The following is a 21642-nucleotide window of genomic DNA, read 5'->3' as shown; positions in this document are numbered from 1 at the left end:
AATAACCCACGGAATAAAGCAGTGACCGCGAGGCGCAGCTGGATAAACTGGCGTAGGCTGCTTTGTTTAGCGCCTTGGAGTGAAATCAGACGTCAGGAGCGGGTGCCCAGTAGCTGGCGAGTGACGGCTGGATGAATCAGAACGAATTCAGTAATCACAGCCGGAAGCAGCCCCGCTCTTGTGTGGGGACTCTTAAATTCCAGGACTGTGGGGAGACGGGGGTGGGGGGGGGCCGCCGGAGCACGGGGGAGGTGGGGGAGCGAGCAGGCAGGAGGGCGGTCCCCGATGTAGGGCATCAAGGGTCGAAGGGACCAGAGAAAGGAAAACGGAGCAGCGTGAACGGGGCGGGGAGGCGGGCGGACATCCCAGCTCCGTGCGCGGCAGATGCTGTGTCACCCTGTTTAAGCCTCGTTGCACCTCGGAAGTGGGCGTGGGACAACCCCCCCCAACCTACACAGATGGGCCAGGGAGATGAAGCCCCCAGAGCCACACCTGGTCAGTGGTCCAGACAAGATCCACGCCTGGATGTCGGAGACTCGACAGCCAGCTGGACGGTGGGTGGGAGGGACGGCTGGTCCCAAATCTGGGCAGGGCATGGCGGAGGGCGTGGCTGGGCGACCTGGGCAGGGAGGACCGGCCTGGCAGGGCGGCTGCGGCAGGCGGCAGGAAGGGGTTTTCTAAGCAGCCCGGCTCTTGTGTGGGACCTCTTAAATTCCGGAACTGGGGGGAGACGGGGGTGGGGGGGGGCCGCCGGAGCACGGGGGAGGTGGGGGAGCGAGCAGGCAGGAGGGCGGTCCCCGATGTAGGGCATCAAGGGTCGAAGGGACCAGAGAAAGGAAAACGGAGCAGCGTGAACGGGGCGGGGAGGCGGGCGGACATCCCAGCTCCGTGCGCGGCAGATGCTGTGTCACCCTGTTTAAGCCTCGTTGCACCTCGGAAGTGGGCGTGGGACAACCCCCCCCAACCTACACAGATGGGCCAGGGAGATGAAGCCCCCAGAGCCACACCTGGTCAGTGGTCCAGACAAGATCCACGCCTGGATGTCGGAGACTCGACAGCCAGCTGGACGGTGGGTGGGAGGGACGGCTGGTCCCAAATCTGGGCAGGGCATGGCGGAGGGCGTGGCTGGGCGACCTGGGCAGGGAGGACCGGCCTGGCAGGGCGGCTGCGGCAGGCGGCAGGAAGGGGTTTTCTGGGTCTGGGGCAAGGCCAGCGCTTTGCCAGGAGCAATCGTATCAGACTGACCCAGGCTGCCGTGAGGAGGGACGGCAGAGACCTGGAGGCCCGGCGGCGGGGTCGGACAACCCTGGTCGCCCCCTCAGGCCTGGAGACCTGCGACAGACCTGCCCCAGGGGCCCGGCCAGATGGCCGAGGGAGCCACCAGGGAGGTGAGCTGTGCGTGTGTGCCTGCGTGTACACGTGTGTGCCTGCGCACCTGCGTGTACACGTGTGTGCCTGCGTGTACACGTGTGTGCCTGCGTGTACACGTGTGTGCCTGCGTGTACACGTGTGTGCCTGCGTGTACACGTGTGTGCCTGCGTGTACACGTGTGTGCCTGCGTGTACACGTGTGTGCCTGCGTGTACACGTGTGTGCCTGCGTGTACACGTGTGTGCCTGCGTGTACATGTGTGTGCCTGCGCACCTGCGTGTACACGTGTGTGCCTGCGTGTACACGTGTGTGCCTGCGTGTACACGTGTGTGCCTGCGTGTACACGTGTGTGTGTGCGCACACGCACCCACCAGAGAGGTGTGGTGTCCAGGCCGGGGCCCCGCGCACCCCTGGAGAGAAGCGCCCACACCCTGAAATTCTGAGACTCACAGCTGCTCCGTCCCCACCCCATCTCTACCCCAGAGACCGTGCCCCCTGCCAGGCCCCAGGTGGGTGCCCAAAAAGTGTCTCAGGCCAGCCCAGCCGGGCCAGGCCCAGGTCGGCACCCCTGCCCCAGGTCCTCACGGAAGGGTGCCCCCCAGGGCCGCGGCAGCGGGCGGGTACGGACAGGCCCTGGGCAGTCGCAGGCTCTCCCTGGGGACCGAGGCAACAGGCCCGGGGAGGGGCTCGGCCTGGCACACGCGGGACAGAGGACGGGAGGCCTACGGGATGAAGAGAGAAAGCCTCCGAGGTCCCGTGTGGGTCCCGCTGGGCTGCAGGAAAGGGCTGGTTGGCCCGGCAGACCAGAAGTAGAGGAAGACCACCCATGTGCCCGAGGCTGGCGGGACCCCGCGCCCAGCCCCCAGCGCCAGCAGCCTGGGGGAGGAGTGGGCAAAGCCCCCCGCGTCCCCGCTCTTACCAGGACTGACCTGCTGCACACGGCCGGCCGTCACCCGCCGAAACTGACGCTCAGAGAGGCCCACGGTTGGCCCTAAGTCTCAGACACGGTGAGAGGCCAGGCCAGGGTCCCAGCCCTCATGTTGGACCCCAGGCCCTGCTCCTGCGCGGCTTTGGGGCCCAGCGCCCTGCCCAGTGGGGCCAGCACCTTGGACACGGGGAGGCACAGCTTCCCAAATTGCCCGCAAACTAGAGCTGGAAGAACCCTCAGCCCCGCGGCCCACGAGACCCAGAGGCAGGGGAGGAGTGGCTCCGGGGTCCCCAGGCTGGCGGGTGGCCCGGCCGGGACTCGTCACCCACGGGCTGCAGGGGCGTGCTGCGGGCCTCTGCAGTCACCCCGGCCCAGGCTGTGGTGGCCGCTGTGCGGGCCGCCACCAAAGCCCAGGGCCAAAGCCCATCGCCGCTCGCTGGTGGGCCGGCCTGGGGAAGGGGGCGTGTCAGGACGCCTCCCACCACCCTGTCCTCCAGCCCCGTCTCTGCCAGCCCAGAGCGGGCAGCTCAGAGCTGGAAGGGCCTGGATCAGGGAAGGCGGGAGGGCAGAGCCTGACCCCATGGGAGAGAGCCGTGTGCCACCGGAAATGGCGGGCCGGCCCAGAGGGGGGCTGGCCCAGCAGGGGAGCCTGGAAGGAGGTTCGGTGCCACGCTGAGGCCATCAGGTCCCTGGGGTGAAGGGCAGGTGTCGGGAGGGGGGCGCTGAGGTCTGTGAGTGGCCCGAGGCTCCTCGGCCACCCCACCGCTGAGCCGAGAGCTGCCCGGGGCCCAGTCACCTGGTCACGGTAAACAGCGGCCAGAGGCGCCGGCCGCCCGCGCCTGGGTGGGCAGGTCTGTCCTGCGAGAGGCTTGGTCGGCGTCCAGCCCCGGGCAGGGAGGTCAGGCCCGGCCGGCCAGGCCGCCTCTCCCGGGTGGGTGCCGGCCCTGAGAGCAGCCGCCAGGGGTGGCGCCTCGTGCGGCCAGAGAGCCCCGTGGGTGGCCGCAGGGTCAGCCTCTCCGCGGCCCCCCAAGGACCGGGGTGCTGAGGCCCTCGCTCCCCCAGACCCGGTCCCCGTGTCAGTCGCGCCCTCTAAGCCGGCGAAGCGCACCCTACCCGCCCCGGGCCCCTGCCGACCCTCGGGCACTGGGGTCTAGGGCTGGGCGAAGACAAGGGGGTGCTGTCCCAGCTCCCCAGGGATTGCGGGGACCTGCGTGCCGTACCCCAGGCAGGGGCTGGCGGACCCTAAACGCACCTTTGCTGACGAGGAAGCAGAGGCCCGGCGAGGTGAAGGGGCGAGCCCAGGTGGCCGCAGAGCAGGGTCAGGCGAAGGGCTGCGTGCCGGGGCCGCCTCTGGAGCGACCTGGTCGGGAAGCCAGAGAAGGAAGGGGAGCCCCAGGTTTATAAAATGCAGCCGAGCGGACCGCGCCGCAGGTCCGGGCGCCGTGGGCAGGCGGGGCTCGGGGCGGGCGCGTGGCTCGCAGGAACTCATGTCGGCTGGAAAGGGCCAGACCACACCGGCCACCCCTGCTGGGCCGAGCGGGAGCCCACGCGGGACACCGGTGCCCCAGCCACGGGCTGGGCAAGGCGCGGGGTTCCCGACGCGCCTGCGGAAGTTAAAGAGGTGAAGAGAAAGAGGAGAGATGACATCCGAGACGGCAGGAGGAGAGGCGGCACCGGAGGAGGTCGGGAGGGGAGTCGGGCCAGGTCCGGGGGGCTCTCCCTGAGGCCTCAGGGCGTGTCTGGGGGACTCCCCACGGGGGCGGTGTGGGCGGAGGGGTGGGGGAACGGCACCGTGCGGCCGAGGGGCTGGCAGCCTCCCCCCGGACCCTCCTGGACCCTGGACACGTGGGAGCCCCCGACTCCCACCCCTTGAGCCCACGATCCAGGGCCGCGGGGAGGGTCGGGCAGCACCAAGGACGGGACCACGAGGGCACAGTCCCCGCACCCAGGGTGGCAGACGGCTGAGGCCCCCCACCCTGCTGGCGCCGCCAGGAGCCCAGGGGGTGAGCCCTTCCCACTGGCCCAGGGCTGACCACAGGTCAGGCCCAGTGGCCTGGCTGTGACTCACCCACACCCCCTCCTCCCCTCCCCCCAGCCCCTGGCAGAAAAAAACGAAATGTTTCCAATGCACCTCTTGGGACCGGGGGCCGTTTTAACCAAGGTGAAATTCTCATAATAAATTTACCCATTTTGAAGTGGCATTTAATGCACCCTCAATGTCGTGCAACTGCCGCCTCTATCTCCTTCCGGAACTTTCATCACCCCACTGGAAGCCCGTACCCATGACGCACACAGCCCACCCTGGCCCACCGCAGACCCCTCCCCCATCTCAGGCCCGGGCAGCAGCTGCCTGGCCTTCTGGCACAGGCAGGTGAGGGCACCTGGCGGCAGGCAGGTCCCTGGGAGCCAGCTGCCTCCAGCAAACAGCCGGGGGAGGGATAGGGTGTCAAAGGGGGAGGGACCAGCCCTCCGCTCCTCCCCTCCGCCTGGGCGCCTCCCTGCAGCCGGACGCTCCGGTGGGCCACCCGGGAGTTGAGTGCTGGCCTGCTGGCCACCTGTCCCCAGGCCCGGTCCAGCCTCCAGAAGGTAGCCTGGTCCCACCCCCGCTGGGGCCGCCCGTGGGGGCCATGTGGCCACACAAATGACCAGCCAGGCTTTCCTGGAGGCTGGGCCTCCCAGGACTGGCCCAGGAGCTTCCTGCCTGAGAGGTAGGTGCCGGACCCTGTGACCAGGTCTGGACGGAGGGGGGAGGCGCCCGGCACCCCAGCGGGTTACGAGCAGCTGAAGAACAGAGCACCCAGGGCTAGCAAGCGGGCTGGGGTGGCCAGAGGCCCTGGCCAAGCTGGGCGCCAGACGGCCAGGCAGGCCCGGTGGGTGCAGGGCGCCTCTCCACCCCGTCTGCTGCTGCAGGCTGTGCCAGTCTGGCCTGCTTCCTGGACTCCACCCCTGGTAGGCAGGGCACCAGGGGCTCCCCGACTTTCTCAGATGTCTTTGGCCCCTGAAAAGCAGGCTCCCCGCAAGCCCGGGACACCAGAGGTGGGGACCGATCGCCCCAGGACACAGTCAGGCAGCTGGTGTCTGCACCCAGGTGGCTGACCCCAGGGAAGAGGGCGCCCAGGCCCGGGCCTTGGACCTGGTCCCTGCACACAGAGGGCTGCCCAGAGCCCAGGCAAGAGGGCAGGAGGATCGGACTGGAGCTGCCACGGGAGGGACGGTGGCCGAAGCCCAGCGTGCCCCCTCAGCACAGCCTCCCCGTCCCTGCCCCACTCTCTCCCCCACAGGCACTGGGGCTGCTTCCAGCATCTGGGCGCACCTTTGCCCTCGCTCCTCCCCCGTCTGCGCCCTCCCTCGCCTCTGCAGATGACTAATGCCTCAGGGCTCCCGGGAGCCCCCCTGGCGTGGGCAACCGGGCTGCAGGTGGACCGTGTGGGGAACAGCTCCCAGGGCCCCTCGCAGCTCTTCCTCACCGCGGCGCTGGCCCGCGGCATCTCGGGCGTCTTCGCGTGGACCGCGCTGCTGCTCGCTGGCCACCAGGTGAGCCCTCCCCCGCGCGCTCCCGCGGGGCCCACTCTCCGCGAGCCACAGCCCAGCCGGGCCCTGGCCAGTCCTACTGGGGCTGTGGGTCCACGAGCCATGGCCCGGGTGCAGACCTTGGAGGCCTTCGGGCCAGAGGAGCAGCGCCCAGGGGCTCGCGGAGGCAGCATCGGGCCAGGGGACGGGGCAGGGGAGGGAGAGATCTGGGCCCGAAGGTGGGCTTCCCCCGGGACGTTTCGTCGGCCCCTCAGCCCGTTCACTGAGCTCGGCAGGACGGTCCCCTTTCACGGATGAGAAGACTGAACCTGGGAGAGGCCGGGGTCTTTCCCAGACTCACGTAGCCGCGGGCAGGAAGGGCCTTCCCCTCCAGAGGCGCAGCATCCCCGGGAAGGCTGGTGAGGCTGGGACGTGGCTCCGTAAGGGGTGAGACCAGGCTCCGGCAGCGGAAGAAGAATCAGAGCTTGGCTGGAGGGGCCCAGAGCTGGGGAGACAGGCAGCGCCCCCGTGCAGCGGCGCCAGGCCTGGCAGCAAGAGCCAGGGAGCGGGTGACGGGAGGTAGTGCCCGAGCTCGGGGCTGGGCAGTGGGGTCCCGAGCCTCTCAGGCGGCGGAGGGTCTCGTGAGCCCAGGACTGCGCCAGAGAGACACGAGCAGGGCTGGGAGGGAGAGGGCTGCTGGGGCTGGAGGCACCCGGGACCCGTAGGAGGGGCCTCCGACATCATGTGGGAGTTTGGCCTTCAGCCCGGGGGTGCTGGGGAGCCAGGGGAGGCTGTCGCTGGGGGGAGCTGAGAGCAGAGCTGCTGGCATGACTTGGCTGGCATTGTCGTAGGGACTGGGTTGGAGGGGTGAGCCAGGGGCAGGGGGCGGTCAGGAGACTGGCTGGCAGGGAAGCAGGTGACCAGAGGCCTCCGAGGCAGGGCGGTACCCTCTCAGTGAGAGCTGCCTGCTGTGTGGCGTATGTCCAGGTGTGGCCTCAAATAACCAGAATATAAGGGGGACACGGCAAATGTATTAGTGGGCCAGGTGCAGCTGAGAGCGGCAGGAAGAGGAGGTCCCTTCCTGTTGGGGCCATCCGGGAGGCCTTCCTGGAGGAGGCAGCATTTGCCCTGAGTCTTACCAAGCTGCCCTGGAGCATCTGGACAGGTAGACCAGACAAGGGAGTGGTGCATTTGCATCTGCAGGGAAGCCACGCCTTCCTCCCTGGTGGCAGATGGCTTTAGGTCTGGTGTTGGCTGTGATTTGTGGGACAAGGAGCAGCAAGGGGGACGGGCACCCAACACCCTGGTTCCAGGCCAGTTCCAGCCACAGTCTGGGCGTAGGATTTGTCCTCTGTCTCCTGCCCTGACCTTTTGTAATTCTGGGTGCCAGCTGGGCACGTGTGTTTGGAGCCCAGCGTCCTGGGGCCCCACGGCCTGGACAGGGCTGTTGGAGACCCCGTGGGTGGCACTTCCCAGGCCGCACCCTCCTCCCCGCCCCCACCCGCACTCCCACGGAGGAGTCCCACCCTCCCCACCCATTCAGAGCCCAATGGGACAGAGAAACTGGACCCTCACTTTAAAGACGGGGAACCAAGGACAGAGAGAACAGCGGCTTGCCAAGGCCCCCAGCCAGGCAGTGCCAGCCCAGGAGCAGAAGCCCATCTCCTGATAGCTGGTCAGGCCGTGCCCTCCTGCCACACCAGCTGGGGAGGGAGTGGCTGATAAGGAGCCTGACTCTGACGCCAGGCTGCACCCGCCACTCCCCGTGCTGGGCCCTAAGAAGCTGGGTCTCTGCACACAGCCTGCCCTCTGCCTGCCCTCTCTCCACCTCCTCTCATGGCACCTCTTCCGGGAAGCCTCCCAGAGTTGCTTGGGACTACAGCCAGCTACCTGTTTGCCTGGCTCCCCGGGCCCTCTTCCTTCCAAAAACCGTCACTGTTTTTTTCTGTCCCCGTAGAAAATGGGGACGATCTAGGAAGGTATACAGACGAACATGAGAACCACCCATCTTTCCTTTTTGTCCAGGGCTGTCTTTCCCTTCATTTTTATCCTGCTTTTTCACACACCTGGGTCCCGGCCGGTTTGTCATCCTGATGTGACCGGTTGCGCTCTGTCGGAGCGTCTCCCCACGTTGGCGATTCGGGGCCGTAGGGTAGCCCTCTGCGCGGCTGCATCTCGGTCACGGGCCCCACTGCCGTGCTCAGTCTCGTGTGTGCCCCCACGACGAACGTCCTTGAACCCAAATCCTACTTTTGTTTCTGAATAAATCTGTTCCATGGGATAAATCCCTAGAAAGGGTCAAAAAGTATCAGCCCTTGTAGTGCCTCCGTGTCAAAATGCCAAACTGCTCTCCAGACCAGTCGTGCCCACGGGGGGGGCCGTGACTGCCACCCATCCCCTTGCCCCTGGGGAAATTCTCGTTGAATGGATGAAGGGGCACGCGAGTGAATGCATGTTCCCAGCGCAGACTGTCCGCTAAAGGCAGGGCCCAGGGAGGTTCCCTCTGCTTCCTCCGGCTTGGGTGGCGGGTGGGCCATGTCCCCCAGGCCTGCCTTGCTCCGCCCGCCCAGATCTACCTGCACCTGCGCTCCTACACCGTCCCCAACGAGCAGCGCTACATCATCCGCCTGCTTTTCATCGTCCCCATCTACGCCTTCGACTCCTGGCTCAGCCTCCTCCTCCTGGGGGGCCACCAGCACTACGTCTACTTTGACTCCGTGCGGGATTGCTACGAAGGTGAGCACAGCTAGCTCCCCGGGGGCCCAGAGCGGCCCCAAGCTGGGCTGGCAGGGAGAGCCGAGTGAGGGGCTCCCAAGCGCCTGCACTCCCCCCGCCTGCCCCAGGGCACCCCACCCTCCAGACCTGAGTCTGGCTTAGCCAGGTCCCTGCAGGCCAGTTGGGATTAGTGGTGCTAACGATACGAGACTCCCAGGCTCCCAAGCTGGGGGCAAGACTGCAGCTGGGCCTGCCCAGAGCCTGGCGGGGGGAACGGGCCCTAGATGGGGTGGGGGGCGTCAGAGCTGCCGTGACTGCTGCAGGCCCCACCCCCACCAGGGATGGCATGTGGTCCCAGAATCCGGCCGGGAGCCCCCGTGAGGAGTGGGTCCTGCTGCGTGAGCTGAACCCCAGCTGTCTTCCGGGAAATGGGCGCCAAGGAGCTCTGACGGTCAGGGAGACTTCATGCAGGCCGGGTGTCCTCGTGGACCGCCCAGGCTTACTGCCGACACCCCTGCTCTGCAGCCTTTGTCATTTACAGCTTCCTGAGCCTCTGTTTCCAGTACCTGGGGGGCGAGAGTGCCATCATGGCTGAGATTCGGGGAAAACCCATCCGGTGAGCGTCTCCCCAGAGCCCGCCGGGCACCCCTACGCCCAGGGTGGGCAGCCAGGCCAGTCTGGGGGTGTGTCCTCCAAGACACACCTCAGGGACTCCCTCACCCCAGGCCCAGCTGCTTCTATGGCACCTGCTGCCTTCGGGGCATGTCCTACTCCATCGGGTTTCTGCGCTTCTGCAAGCAGGTGAGTGCCCGGCCCTTCCCAGCCACCCCCTGACCGCCCCTCAGCGCCCAGCGTACGGGGCGGCGGGGGGGGGTCCCTCGGCCCCTCCCCCTTCCCCTCACTCTCCTCCCCCACCCCCAGGCCACGTTGCAGTTCTGCATTGTGAAGCCCATCATGGCCTTGGTCACCATCGTCCTGCAGGCGTTCGGCAAATACCACGATGGGGACTTCAAGTGAGGCCAGGCTGGCGTGCGGGCAGGGAGGGGGTGGGCGGGCCGGCCTGGGGGCCACAGGGGAGGTAGGCAGGGCTCAGCAGGGGCCAAATCTCCTCCCCCTCCTCCTCCTGGGAAAGGGCGGGAGGCAAGGCCATGGCAAACACACCCTTGTCACACATGTGCCCTGGGGACTCCAGGGCTTCGCGGCCCAGGCAGCGATGGGCTCCTTCCCCAGCGCTACCCCACAGCAGGGCCACTGGAGGGCGAGCGTGGATTTAAGGGCCCTCGGGCCCAGAGAGCCAAGCTCTGCGATGGCCCGTGCCCCTGCCCTGGGTCCACACGAACTCCTCACGCGCATGCGCGCGCAGGCTGACGTGTGCGCGCGCAGGCTGACGTGTGCGCGCGCAGGCTGACGTGTGCGCGCGCAGGCAGACGTGTGCGCGCGCAGGCTGACGTGTGCGCAGGCGCACGCATGCTCCCGTGTGCACCCGCGCACTCATCCTCACACGCACATGCGCATGTGCAGACACACGCGCTCTCACATGGGGACGCACAATGAGCACGTGCACATGCTCACACCGTAGACATGCGCACGAACCCCTCACGCACGACTGTGGGTCCACGACGTAGGGGGTCGTTCCCGTGCCTGGGAGGGTAGAGAGGGGAGAGGCAGCAGGGCTTCTGCCTGGAAAGGGGCAGGATCTAGAGACGACGCCCTGCAACCAGCTCCTCTGCCGTTCCCCTAGGGTGCCATCTGCAGGCCCTGGAGGGAGGGTCCGGGTCTGAACCACTGCCAGGGCCCAGGCTGGGGGCCCAGGCCAATGGCACAGCTGGCAGGGTGAGGAGGGCACGGGGGCACGGGGGCGCGGGCCCACCCTCACCACCGGACCCGGCTCTGGCCCCCAGCATCCACAGCGGTTACCTCTACGTCACCCTCATCTACAACGCCTCCGTGAGCCTGGCCCTCTACGCCCTGTTCCTTTTCTACTTCGCCACCAGGGAGCTCCTGCGGCCCTTTGATCCTGTCCTCAAGTTCCTCACCATCAAGGCCGTCATCTTCCTCTCTTTCTGGCAGGGTGAGTGGGGCTCCTGAGGCAGGGGCTGGAGCCCAGAGAGATGCCCCAGCTGTACCCGGGTCAGCAAGCGGCCCTCTCAGCGGGAGACCATCAAGCCCCTGGCACGGGGGAGATGGTGGGCTCCCCACCCGGCAGGTCTGGCCCGATGTGTGGGGGAGGGGCCATGCGGGGGGCGGTGGAGCCATGCCCGCAGCAGGCCCTGGGCCAGGCTCTGGGCACCGCCAGACCCCCACTTCTCAGGGGACGGTGAGGGGTGGGGCCAGGGAGAGGTCAGGACAAGCGCTCGGGGAGTTCTTGGATGTCCCCTGTGCCAAGGCCCTGGCTTTGGAGGCTCCCATCCCCTCTGGACCTCAGACCCTGCAGACCCCCGCCAAGCCCATGAGGCCGGCCTCAGGGGGACTCTTGGCTGGGGTTGGCTTCAGTCCAGCCTCCTGTCTGGGGCAGGCACCTGAGTGGCCATCACCATCCCCCAGGGGTGCTGCTGGCCATCCTGGAGAGGTGTGGGGTCATCCCTGAGGCCCAGGTCATCGATGGGAGCAGGGTGGGGGCCGGCACGGTGGCCGCCGGCTACCAGAACTTCATCATCTGCATCGAGATGCTCTTTGCCTCCGTCGCCCTGCGCTACGCCTTCACCTGCCAGGTGTACTCGGAGAAGAAAGAGCACTTGCCAGGTATTCGGGCCCCGCCAGCCCCGGGCGGGGGTGGGGAAGGTGGCTGTGGTGCACCTGGACCATCACAGGGTGCGCCTGAGGTGGGCCTGACCAGCCCCGCCCTCCCTGGGCCCCCCAGCACCATGTCTCTGTCCCCCGTCTTGCCCACGGGCCCTGGAATGTCAACTTGACGGGCAGGGAGAGGGCCCCACGGAGGACCCAAGCTCCAGACAGGTGCCTCACCTGCACGTGGTCCAGGGGAAGAGACCAGGCAGGCCGGCGGGCAGGCGGGCTGAACTCTGAGTGAGATGGGCTGGACCTGATGTTTGGGCCCCCCAGTGTCCCTCGGTGATAGGGGGTTGGCGCAGCGCCTGAGCCCGGGGGCCCCAGCAACCGTACCCAGGTTCCTGGACCAGCCTGACCGGAGAGGCCAAGGGCTGGTTGGTGCTGGTGTCCCTAAAGAATGGCCCGTTTGGGTAGGGGTGGCCTGAGCCTGGGCCGGTCAGCCTGGAGTGGCCGAGGGTGTGAAGGGTTCACACCAGGGCGGAGAGAAGATGGGGGCCAGCTCACGGCGGTCTCCCTTTGCCACCCCTGGCAGGGGGTCTGGGCTGGGACAGCCCCAGTGTTGGGCTGGGGTGGAGAAGTTGGGCTGGGATTCTGGGGTCCTAGGAGTCACCCTCTGCTGGCCGAAGCCAGGGCCTGGAGATGCAGGAGCCCCGGTCCCGGGCAGCCCCGAGGCTGGTGGGGAGCAGGGTCAGGGCCCGGGGTCTGGGTGCACGGGGGGAGATGATGGGGCACAGGGAGCGCGCCAGCCCACCCGCTGCCTGTCGCCAGCCCCCCCGGCGCCCATGCAGAGCATCTCCAGCGGCCTCAAGGAGACCGTGAGCCCGCAGGACATCGTGCAGGACGCCATCCACAACTTCTCGCCCACCTACCAGCAGTACACGCAGCAGGCCACACACGAGGCCCCGGGACCTGGCCCGGGCAGGGACCCCTCGCCCAGCACCCACCCTGGCACGGACGGTGGCTCCGGCAGGGGCAGAAAGAGCCGCAACACGGAGAAGAGGACGCTGATCCCCACGGAGGAGCTGTAGGGGGCCCCGGGGTCAGCGGCCGCCTGGCCGCCGGGGAAGGACAGGGCCCCTCACCCAGCGACCCTCTTGCCAAAGGTCAGGCTCTCGTGGGCCCCTCCTGCCAGGCCCGTGGAGCCCACTCTGCCCGTCCCACCTCTGGCCGGTGGAGCGGGTCGCTCGGTAGCCCTGCCAGGCGCCCCGGGGCCTCACCATCACCTGCTGGGCCCTTGGCCTCAGAAGAGGGCACCTGAGCCTACCTGACAAGCCCGGGTTCCTGCCGGGCTCACCTGGCCGTCGGCTCAGGTGGCCTCCCTGGATGGACAGCTCCCGGGCGGGGCTGGGCAGCCCGGAGCTGCGGGCCTTGTGGGCAGGAGGCGGGGTGGCCCCTGGAGGAAGGGCTGGTGTGGCTGCTGGGAGTCTGGGAGGGGCTGGGGCCACCGGTGGAGGGCTCCGGCTTCTTGGTGAACAGCACTTATTTATGCGTAAACAGCCTGGGATTTCTGGTGACTCTAGTGGCTTGTGTTCCTGCAGGGTCAGTGCTCTAACGAATGGACCACAGTGAGGTGGACAGATGAGACCCATCGTGCGAAGTCTGGGTGCAGCGGGGAGGGTCCCCGTCCACTCTGGGGCCGCGGGCCACAGTAGCAGCTCAGAGCAGGCATGCAACGAGCTCGGACTAGAGCCGAGATGGCCTGACCCGCCGTGCGCACGGCTGTGCGGTCCGGAGCCTTGGCTTCCCCAGTTCAAGGCCCCGTGCCAGCCCCGCCCGAGGAGGGGGCTGGTGCCCGGGAGCCTGGGACCCAGGAGGCGGAACAGGACAGGGGGAGTGTGGGTGGGCCCTGGACGTCGCCGGGGGGGGGCCCCGCATGGGGAGGGGACGGCAGCGGGTTGTGAGCCTTGGTCCGTCCGGTGTGTCTGGGGCGCTCGGTAGGGTGGGGCGGGAGCCGGGGAAAGGTGCCGGGTGGTGCGCCCGCGGGCAGGCGTGCGGAGCTGGTAGCGCTGCGGCAGGAAGGCCCGGGCGCCACCCAGCCACGACCTCCCACGCCTCCCGGCTGCAGCCTCCCATGTCACCCAGGGAGAGAGGGAAAGGCGCTGAGGGTCTCGGACTCAGCGGGGCAGGAACCAGCCTATGGTTTCCAGGGCAGAGTGGGGTCACCCCTGTCCCCTTGTTCCCTGGGCCTGGGGCACGGGACTCAAGGCCAGCGGCTTCTCCCGGGCCCAGCCCGGCTGCCTGATAAGATAGGCCAGCCTCCTCTCTGCCGCCAGCTGGGAGGCCCCCCATCTGCCTGAGCACGCCCACTGCTGCTGGCAGGCCCAGCTCGGGCCCCCACGTCTGTCAGCTGGTTTGCGAGCGGCCACGGGGCCCCCAGAGACCCGCTGGCCCAGGAGGGAGGTTTTCTGGAGGCTGCAGGGCAGAGGCCCTGCGGTGAGCCCGGGGAGGCAGTGCTGCCCCGAGGCCCTCGTCTGGAGGGGCCCTGCTTTGGGGCCGGAGTTGCCCAAGGCTGTGGACCCAGAGGGCATGTGGGCCAGAGACCCCGACACAGCGTGCGGTCCTGGGGTGCTCTGAGGCGGGCTTGGCGCTCTGGGAGCACCCGCCGTGTGCCAAGGACCGGGCCAGCAGTGTCCCACACACGCAGTCCTCACGACGGCCCCAGGCGGGTGGCTGAGGCCCGGGGAAGTTAAGCCACTCGCCGGAGGTCACGGAGCTGCTTGCCCGCTGGTCCCAGCCCCACGGGCCCCTCTGCCCGTGGCCAGGCTCTTCTGACATAACAAAGTCAAGAGGTGAGGACGACACACCTGCAGGTGAGACAGAACCTCAGGGCAGGTCAGAGGGGCTGCCGGCCTCACGGGCCTGGCCCCGCTGACAGGGAAGCGTGGATGCGCCGAGGAGGGCACCGCGGGCCACCTCTCCGTCTCCGACGAAAACCCGGCTTCCGATTCCAGGCCGCACTGCGGGGGCCAGGGGTGGCCACGGAGGCCGGTTGTCTCACCCACATGCTCTGGCCTCGGTGTTCTCACCTGTGAAAGGGCCCCAGCGGCCCACGCCGCAGGGTGGCGGCCCCCAGAGTGGCTGGGCGGCCTGGGGGCAGGAACCCTTTAACAACCTCCCTGGAGCCCAGCGCCAGGCGGGGTCTGTGCCTCCCCAGCCTGCACCCAGAGGCTGCTGCCAGCTCTGGTCTCAGGGACACACCCAGGGGGCTCCCGGGAGCAGCAGGCCGGGGTGCGGTCTCTCCCAGGGCTGCTGCGGGGGTCTGCTCAGCTTGGGGCAGACAGCGAGCACACCGTGCCGAGCGCGTCCGTCCCCAGACCGGATTCCACAGAAGGGAGCTCGGGGACTGGGGGGGAAGGAGCCAGCGGAGGCCACGCGGAAGCTGGGGGTGGGGCTCAAGCCCAGCGGCTGGCGCTGAAGCACAGTCCCTTGGTTACGAGGTGCCACCCTGGTCAGCCCGGCAGAGGTGGGGCGGGAGGCCTGCCAGCGTTCAGAAACCCCGGCGAGCAGCAGTTCTCCTTGCAAGGCTGACCCTCCTTCAGAGGCCAAGGCCAAGTGCTGACCCGCCTGACCTTCCAAGGTCAGTGGGGTAAGGAGGGGGCAGCAGCCCGAGGACAGGGGGCCCGCTCCCCCGCCAGCAGGCCCAGGTTGGCCGGGCCCCCGGCTCTGGCTTTCGGGGGAGTCTGCTTACTGGCTTTGCCCCCCAGCCCCAGGCAGACCCCACCTCTCCCACCCTCTGCGAGCTCACCGCAGAGCCCCAGCCAAGAGAGCTGCCCGGGGAAGGGGGGCCGCGCCCACCGACAGGGGCTCCTCATCAGGGCAGCAGGGGCCTCGGGAACCCCACCCACCACCCAGAAAGGGAGCCCTCTGCGCGCAGCCCTGGAGACCCACTCACAAGCAGCATCCGACGGTGACCCCGCCCCCGGGGGGGGGGGCCCACAGCCACGGGGGCTGGGGTGCGGGGGGCAGTGCAGGCAGCGGCCCACAGCCCCCCGGGCCGGGGAAGGAGGGTGGGTTGGCCCAAAGCACCAACCGCGCAGCAGGACAACGTGAAACCAGAAAACTCTTTATTGAAAGGTACAAAAGCGTCACGGCAGAGATGTACAGCAATAAATTAGGTGTGGCCGGGAGGGGACGGGCGGGCGCGGGCCGCGCGTCACACCACAGGGGCCACGACATAGGGTCTCTTTTCAATAATTTATATCATGATAAAAGCAGCACAAAAATAAATATTGAAATGAAACTGCTGAGTGGCCAGAGGTGCGGGAAACAGGAGCGGGGCCTTGGCAGGGCCCTGTCGCCCGGGACGGCGAGCGAGCCGGAAGCACGGGGGACGGGAAACCAGCCCCCCCAGCCAGGGGGCCGTGCCTGTTTTCTTAAATTAAAACATCTATATATTAAAACTGTGACAATGAAATTTCAGCGCTCTGAGGAGGGGAGGGCTCACGCCGGTCTCCCAGGCCTGGTCCCGGGGAGCGGAGGCTGCGGGATCCGGTGCTCGGAGAGCCCGGGCCGCCCGCCCGCCCCGTGGGGCACCGGGCCGGGCTCGGCCCAAGGGCAGCGCGGGGCGGCGCGGGGCGGCGGGCGGCCGACCAGAGAAGCCAGGCGCGGGCGGCGGTCCCATTCCCAGGCAGCTCTGCCCTAGAGGCTTACAGTATCAAATAGGAGAAAAAGTACGAAAATCTGTACGATAAAATGTGTATATAATTTTATATATATATATACTTTTCTCTCTTAAATATCCCCATGGTCCTTATTGATATCCAATGTGGATTACCTACCATGGCTATGGTATCAACAGCTTCTTTACACACCGGCCGTGGCTCCGGCAGGACCCAGACGCCCCAGACCCTGCACCTTCTCCCAGGACAGGGGGACGCTTTCTGGCCGTAGCCCTTGGGGCCCTCCCCCCTCCGCCACTCCTCCCGGGACGGCTGGCACCCTGCGCGGGGGCTTTGCAGCTTGCTGGGGGGCTTACTCAATGGTGGGAGGCAAGCCAAGAGAAAACCACGAGCTGGAGCCCAGGGCTTCTGGCCTGTGGGGCGCTCGGGGCTCGCCGCCCACCCCTCGGCCCCGACATCTTCCCAGGTGGGGCAGGAAGGGGCGGCCCCTGCCTAGCCACACGGGAAGCCCCGCAGCGGCTCTCTGGGAAAGGACACCCCAGCAAAGGCCCCCCAGTCATCAGTGGCTCCGAGTGCCAGAAAGGAAGAGCAGGTGAAGGGTCCAGGCGATGATTAAGCACCAAGGTTGCAGAGTCCCCGCGTCCTCTGCCGACAGACCGTCCGAGCACTCCCGGCAGCTGGTCCTGGCCACCTTTCCAGCCCAGTGCCGCCCCCACCATCACCTCCCCCCACCATCCACACGCCTCTTTCTCCAACCCCACCTTCTCCCTACTCTCAGCTCCTCCGGCAGCAGGACCCACAGGCAGGACCACGGGCGCCACTGCCCAGCTCCGTGGCCCGCGCCTGAGGCCACCGCCGCCACCTTCACACCTGTTCCACACGGAACATAGGGCCCCCCTCCCCCTCCCCAGCCAGGCGGCTGCTTCTCCTCAACGGGGACCTGCCCGAGGTCACCCAACAGAGGGGGGAAAGCCCAAGGCTCACCCGAGCCCCATTAAGCCGCTCGCTCCCCAAGGCCCCCAGAACTACTGGCACACTGACGGGAGGACAGGTACACGTGCACATATGCTTGCAAGCACTGGTGTGTACAGGCTCGCACACGCTCTCACGCACGTGCAGCCCTTCCTCCACCCGCTCACGGGGCACAGGCCTCTGGCTGAGGCTGCAGCAGGATCCCGGGGTGTTCGGACCCCTTGGGGCACGGTTCCTCCTGGGGCACCCGGGGGCAGTCAGGGCGGTGACGGGGTCCTGCCCCGGCTGGGGGGCCGAGCAGGGGACGGACGCGCTGCTCGTGGGAGGGGCGGAAGACGTCTGGGCCGGGAACCTCCCAAGGACCTGCCCTCCACACATCCCAACTCCCCCAGTGCAAGACAGAGCCCTGGAAACAGCCCGGAGCGAGGCGGCAGGGCCCAGGGGAAGGCGGGGCGCGCGGGCGCGCACGTGTGCAGAGCAGGCGGCACTCGGGCTCTCGGGAACCTACTCTTTGCCAGCCGCGGCCCGAGCCCGGCACGGGTCCGCGATTTGACTCCGGTGTGAACGGCCTGCTCCCCGCGGGACCCCCGACCAGCAGCCCGCGGCCCCGGCCCTCAGCCAGGCACTAGGAGGCGGCCGAGAAGGGCACGGAGGTGGAGGAGACGCCGGCGGACTTGACGCTGGTGATGACGCTGGTGGCGGCCACCCGGGTGGGCGTGACGGGGCCGCGGGCCACGGTGCGCGCGAAGGCCTGCAGGGCCTCGTACTTGGAGCGCAGGGCGTCCAGCTCGAGCCTCATGCTGCTGTTCTCGCGGGCCAGCTTCTCCACCTCCTGCTGCAGCTCCCCGCGCTGGCGCTCCAGCTCCTCCTTCTGCGTCACGCGCTTGATGCGGCAGCTGGCCGCGTAGCCGCGGTTCTTGAGCGTGCGGCGCCGCTGCTTCAGGCGGACCACCTCCTCCTTGGTGAGGCCGCGCAGGTGCTGGTTCAGCTCCCGCACCGACATGGACACCAGCTCATCGTCGCTGAGCACGGGGGCGTTCTCGCCCGCCTCCTTCTTGACCTGTGGGGCCGCAGCGTGTGGTCAGGGCGGGGACTGGAACACACGCCACGAGCGCCAGGGCTCGGCTCCTTTCCCCTCTGCGCCCCAGGCCGGCCCGCCCTCCACCCGGGAACGGGGACGGGCGCCGCCGGGTCGCCCGGCATCCTGCATGCGGTACGGGGCAGGGTGTCCCCTGAGGGGGGCCGAGAGCTGGTCGCCCGCCTTCGCCCAAACCCCACGAGGCCGCGGCCCGGCTGTGCTGCCCGCGGGACTCTCCAGTGCCTGGTGCGGGGCTGACGGCAGCCCCTCCTTCGGCACCCCGCAGGCCCGTTAGGTCCCGCCAGGGCCGGTGGGACAAGGCTACGTGGACCCAGCGGGACCCCAGGAGGCGCCTGGAAGCGCACAGCCCACAGATGCACAGAGAGCCGACTCCGGCCAGACCCAGCTCTGCTCCTAAGCGGGGAAACGGCCAGCCCCAGGGAGGCAGCACCTGGCGCGGACCCACGGCGCCAGGCCCGGAGCTGCAGCACCCGCTCACGGGCACCCCACCAGGGGCTCTGCGGGACCAGACGCCACCCTGCCCACGTCCTGGCCGGTAGGCACCCACCCCTCCGCCCCCAGACGCCAGAGCCGGCGTCTCCCACGGCCACAGCCCCCGACTCTGGCATCACTTCTCCTGAAGGTACTTCCTCCAGCCCACGGCCGCTCCCCACCCCCGGTGACGGGCTTCCCTCCTCAGCTCTAGGGCGGTCCTGGGACGGGGGCTTCGGGGGCCGGGAGGGGCCTCGGGGCCCGTGCGCATCCCACCCCCTTACCTTCAACGCCTTGTTCGCTCTGGGGTTAGTCGTCATAACCTGGGTACAGTCACCCGGACAGAACCGCGTGGAAATGGTAACTGAAAATCACAGAGCACAGAAGCGAGGGTGGTGAGTTCCTGGCCGGGCACGGGGCAAGCTGCGGTCGGTCACAGGTGACCCAAAGCAGGGACGGCCCCCGCAGGGATGCCCCGAGGAGGCCCAGCTCCCCGCTCCGCGCTGTCCAGTCACAGCACCCTGAAAGCAGGGGCATCCTGGTGGGCCTGAGCCGCTGCCCAGGGGGCCCGGGAGGACACCTGGCCACACCCCCAACTCCAGCAGCGGCCCGCAGAGTGGCCTGCATGCACCGTGTCTGGGGCCTGGCGGCCACACGGCTGTGCCACGCTGCCCCCACCCCCTGGGCCTGGGCCACGAGCGTCAGCCCTGAGCTAGACGTCTGCACCTGTGGCAGGACGCCACGTTCAGGGGTCCCAGTGCACAGCAGCAAAGCCCCCTCCCGAGTGGCCACACCTAGCCCCCGAGAATCGCCACTGGCCCCAGGGACAGCCCCTGCCCTGGCAAGACCCGATCACTCTGGGCCCCCCGGCCCCCCGAGGGGTCCGGGGGGGAGCCCCTGGCTTGCTGAGCTTACCCCCAATACAGGCGGGGGCAGCCCGGTGCCCGCCCTGGCCAGGCCCCACCCTCCCCAGCAGACCTACCTCCACCAAGGGCACTGCAGCTGTGACATCACCACCTTCACCTAGGCTGCCCCACAGCCATGACCTGAGGCCCAGAGCGTGGGCGGGGGCTCCGTACGCCAGCCAGCCTGCCACCCAGCCTGCGACCCGGGGAGGTGGGAGCCTCCACCTCCAGAGCTCACTGACCGTCTGGCGGGAGCCGTCTCTGCCGCGCCGGCCCGCCAGCCCCCGCCGCCCGCCCCGCCCTTCTCGTTTTCGTGTCTGCATTGTGTCACACATTCTAATCATTCATGAAAAAGCCAGCCAAAGCATCCCAAGCATGATTCCCCTCTGATAGTTGCCATGGCGACCTTGGGAAGTAGCCAACCCCCCATGGTCGTCATGGAAACAGAGAAGCCCACAGCAACAATGGCTTGGGGCAGGCCGAGCAGACAGCGCAGGTCGTGGGGCAGCAAGCGGGCCCCTCGTGCCTGCGGCTGGGGAAGGCGTGGGGAGGACCCGGCCCGACTCGCTGGTGCGCCGTGTCGCCAGCTTACAGGGTCGGGGTCTGCCCCCCAAGTTCCGAATGACGGACGAGGTGAACCGAGCAGAGAGAACGTCAGAGAAACACCCAAGGAGGGTCTTGGGGCCAGAGATGGAGCCACGGCAAAGCCTCCATCTCAAGGTGAGGGAGACCTGGGTGGACGGCCTTCCCCTGCAGCCCTGAGACCCTCGCTGTAGCACTGCCTGGACCCTCCACCCACCCACCCTGCCTCCGCGGCCCGCCACCCTTCACCACCAGAGGGTCTCAGCACCCAGGCCTGTGGACCCCTGGCTGCCCCCGGCAACAGAGCCACTCTCCCGGGCTCTGGTGCGCGACAGCAGGACGGCAGCAGGGCCAGTATGGCCTCCGGGGGCAGCCGTGCCCCTCTGTGCTCCCTGCAGCTACACGTGTGCTCGAGACAGACACGCAGCCGCTCCTGGGCCAATCCTAGTAGGGAAGTAAGAGCTGCTTCCTGACTGTGGCTTGACCCCTGGCATCTGCGGGGAACCAAGGGTGCCCCACGGGCCGCCCCTCCCTCCAGTGCAGGGGTCGGCGCTGGGCTGGAGGAGCCACCGGGAGGGCTGGTGGGCCAGGCGGCTGGGAGGCCATGAGAAACTTCTCCACTTCCAGCGAGGAGGAGCCGCTATCATTCCAGCTCGCTCCCAGCACGCCAGGGCATAGCTGGGCGGTGAGTCACCAGCTGTTTACAGAGCTGGGCTCACATTCCCACAGACTGAGGCCCCGCCCACCCACCCGGACCAGCTCCCACCCGGTGGGAAAAGAAAAGGGGGGGCCTCCGCTCGGACCCTGAGCGGACCCTCAGTAACCTACTGGCCTGGCCGGGACCCAGGCACCTTCAGGGCAGGGACACCTCCGCTGGGGACCTGCCCACCGTGACACTGCCTGGTGGGTCACCCATTCCCGGGACGTACATAGGCCTGGGCCCCAGCACCCCGTGGCCTCGGCCCCCTGCCCTCTGCACAGCTCCCACGAGCGTCAGGCGCCCTTGTCCACCAGGTCAAGGTCGCCCAGGCGGACCCTCAGGCCACATCCACCGGCTCTGAGCCCACCTCGTCCACCACCTGGGCTACTGGGGCCCAGGACCACGGGCGGGGAGCCCCGGCAGAGACGGGAGCGAGTGGTCCGGCTGGGGTCCCGGCCGGGGTCTGACCTCAGGGAGCTTTGCTCAGTTCTCAGGCCTTCTGTGTCCAAGCAGATGGCGCGAATGCATGTAAATATGGAGCCGAGGGGCTGGCCACCAGCTGGGGGTGATGAAGCAGACCCCCTTCTCTCTGTGGGTCTCGATCTTCCCTTCTGAAAAATGAGGGGGTCAGAACCAAGGGCCCCAGTGCCAAATGTCCTCAGCTGGGCCACGTGGGTGACGCCGCGAGAGACACTCCGGCCGAGGGCCGCGCTCTCAACCCCCCCGGGCTGCAGGGCCTGCACCAGCACCCGGCCCTGCGGAAAGGTGGCAAGGCCGGGGCGGGAGCAGACACCCAGCACCCTGCTCAGCATCGCGACCCCCACTGCCTGGGCTCTGCCCCCGCCTCAGGGACCTGCTCCTCCGGGCCGGAGCCTGCCCGAGGGGCTCACACCAAGTCAGGGCTGCAGGCCCAGGGCCAGAGGGCCCTTCGGCGGACTCAGTGCAGGGACAGGAGCGGCACGGTTACTCACCTCTCGCCCAACA

General features: G+C 68.2%; 2 protein-coding genes across 5 annotated transcripts; one reads left to right on the top strand and one right to left on the bottom strand.

Moving 5' to 3' along the window:
- The first annotated feature begins 4792 nt into the window (after positions 1-4792).
- TMEM184A (transmembrane protein 184A) lies at positions 4793-15264 on the top strand. 2 transcript variants are annotated; one of them, XR_008619261.1, is made up of 10 exons: positions 4793-5006; positions 5580-5832; positions 8379-8544; positions 9049-9139; positions 9249-9324; positions 9445-9536; positions 10425-10594; positions 11068-11265; positions 12079-12413; positions 12849-15264. XR_008619261.1 is itself a non-coding variant. In XM_007114840.4 (9 exons), the coding sequence occupies exons 2-9, from the start codon at positions 5659-5661 to the stop codon at positions 12336-12338; spliced, it is 1227 nt and encodes a 408-aa protein (XP_007114902.1). In that variant the 5' UTR covers positions 4793-5006; positions 5580-5658; the 3' UTR covers positions 12339-15264. The 2 variants fall into 2 exon arrangements, 1 of the variants encoding a protein (XP_007114902.1); XM_007114840.4 differs by having other exon boundaries at positions 12079-15264.
- Positions 15265-15359: 95 nt separating this feature from the next.
- On the bottom strand, positions 15360-21636 carry MAFK (MAF bZIP transcription factor K). 3 transcript variants are annotated; one of them, XM_028499318.2, is made up of 3 exons: positions 21127-21636; positions 18756-18835; positions 15360-17961 (listed from the first exon to the last, which is right to left on the bottom strand). In XM_028499318.2, exons 2-3 carry the CDS (start codon positions 18789-18791, stop codon positions 17527-17529), a joined length of 471 nt encoding a protein of 156 aa, XP_028355119.1. In that variant the 5' UTR covers positions 18792-18835; positions 21127-21636; the 3' UTR covers positions 15360-17526. The 3 variants fall into 3 exon arrangements, with proteins under 3 accessions (XP_028355119.1, XP_028355118.1, XP_028355120.1); XM_028499317.2 differs by lacking the exon at positions 21127-21636 and adding an exon at positions 19454-20172; XM_028499319.2 differs by lacking the exon at positions 21127-21636 and having other exon boundaries at positions 18756-19410.
- Between the last annotated feature and the right edge of the window lie 6 nt (positions 21637-21642).

Source organism: Physeter macrocephalus, chromosome 14, assembly GCF_002837175.3.
Source record: "Physeter macrocephalus isolate SW-GA chromosome 14, ASM283717v5, whole genome shotgun sequence".
NCBI lineage: Eukaryota > Metazoa > Chordata > Mammalia > Artiodactyla > Physeteridae > Physeter > Physeter macrocephalus.
This window is presented reverse-complemented; position numbering and strand designations above follow the sequence as displayed.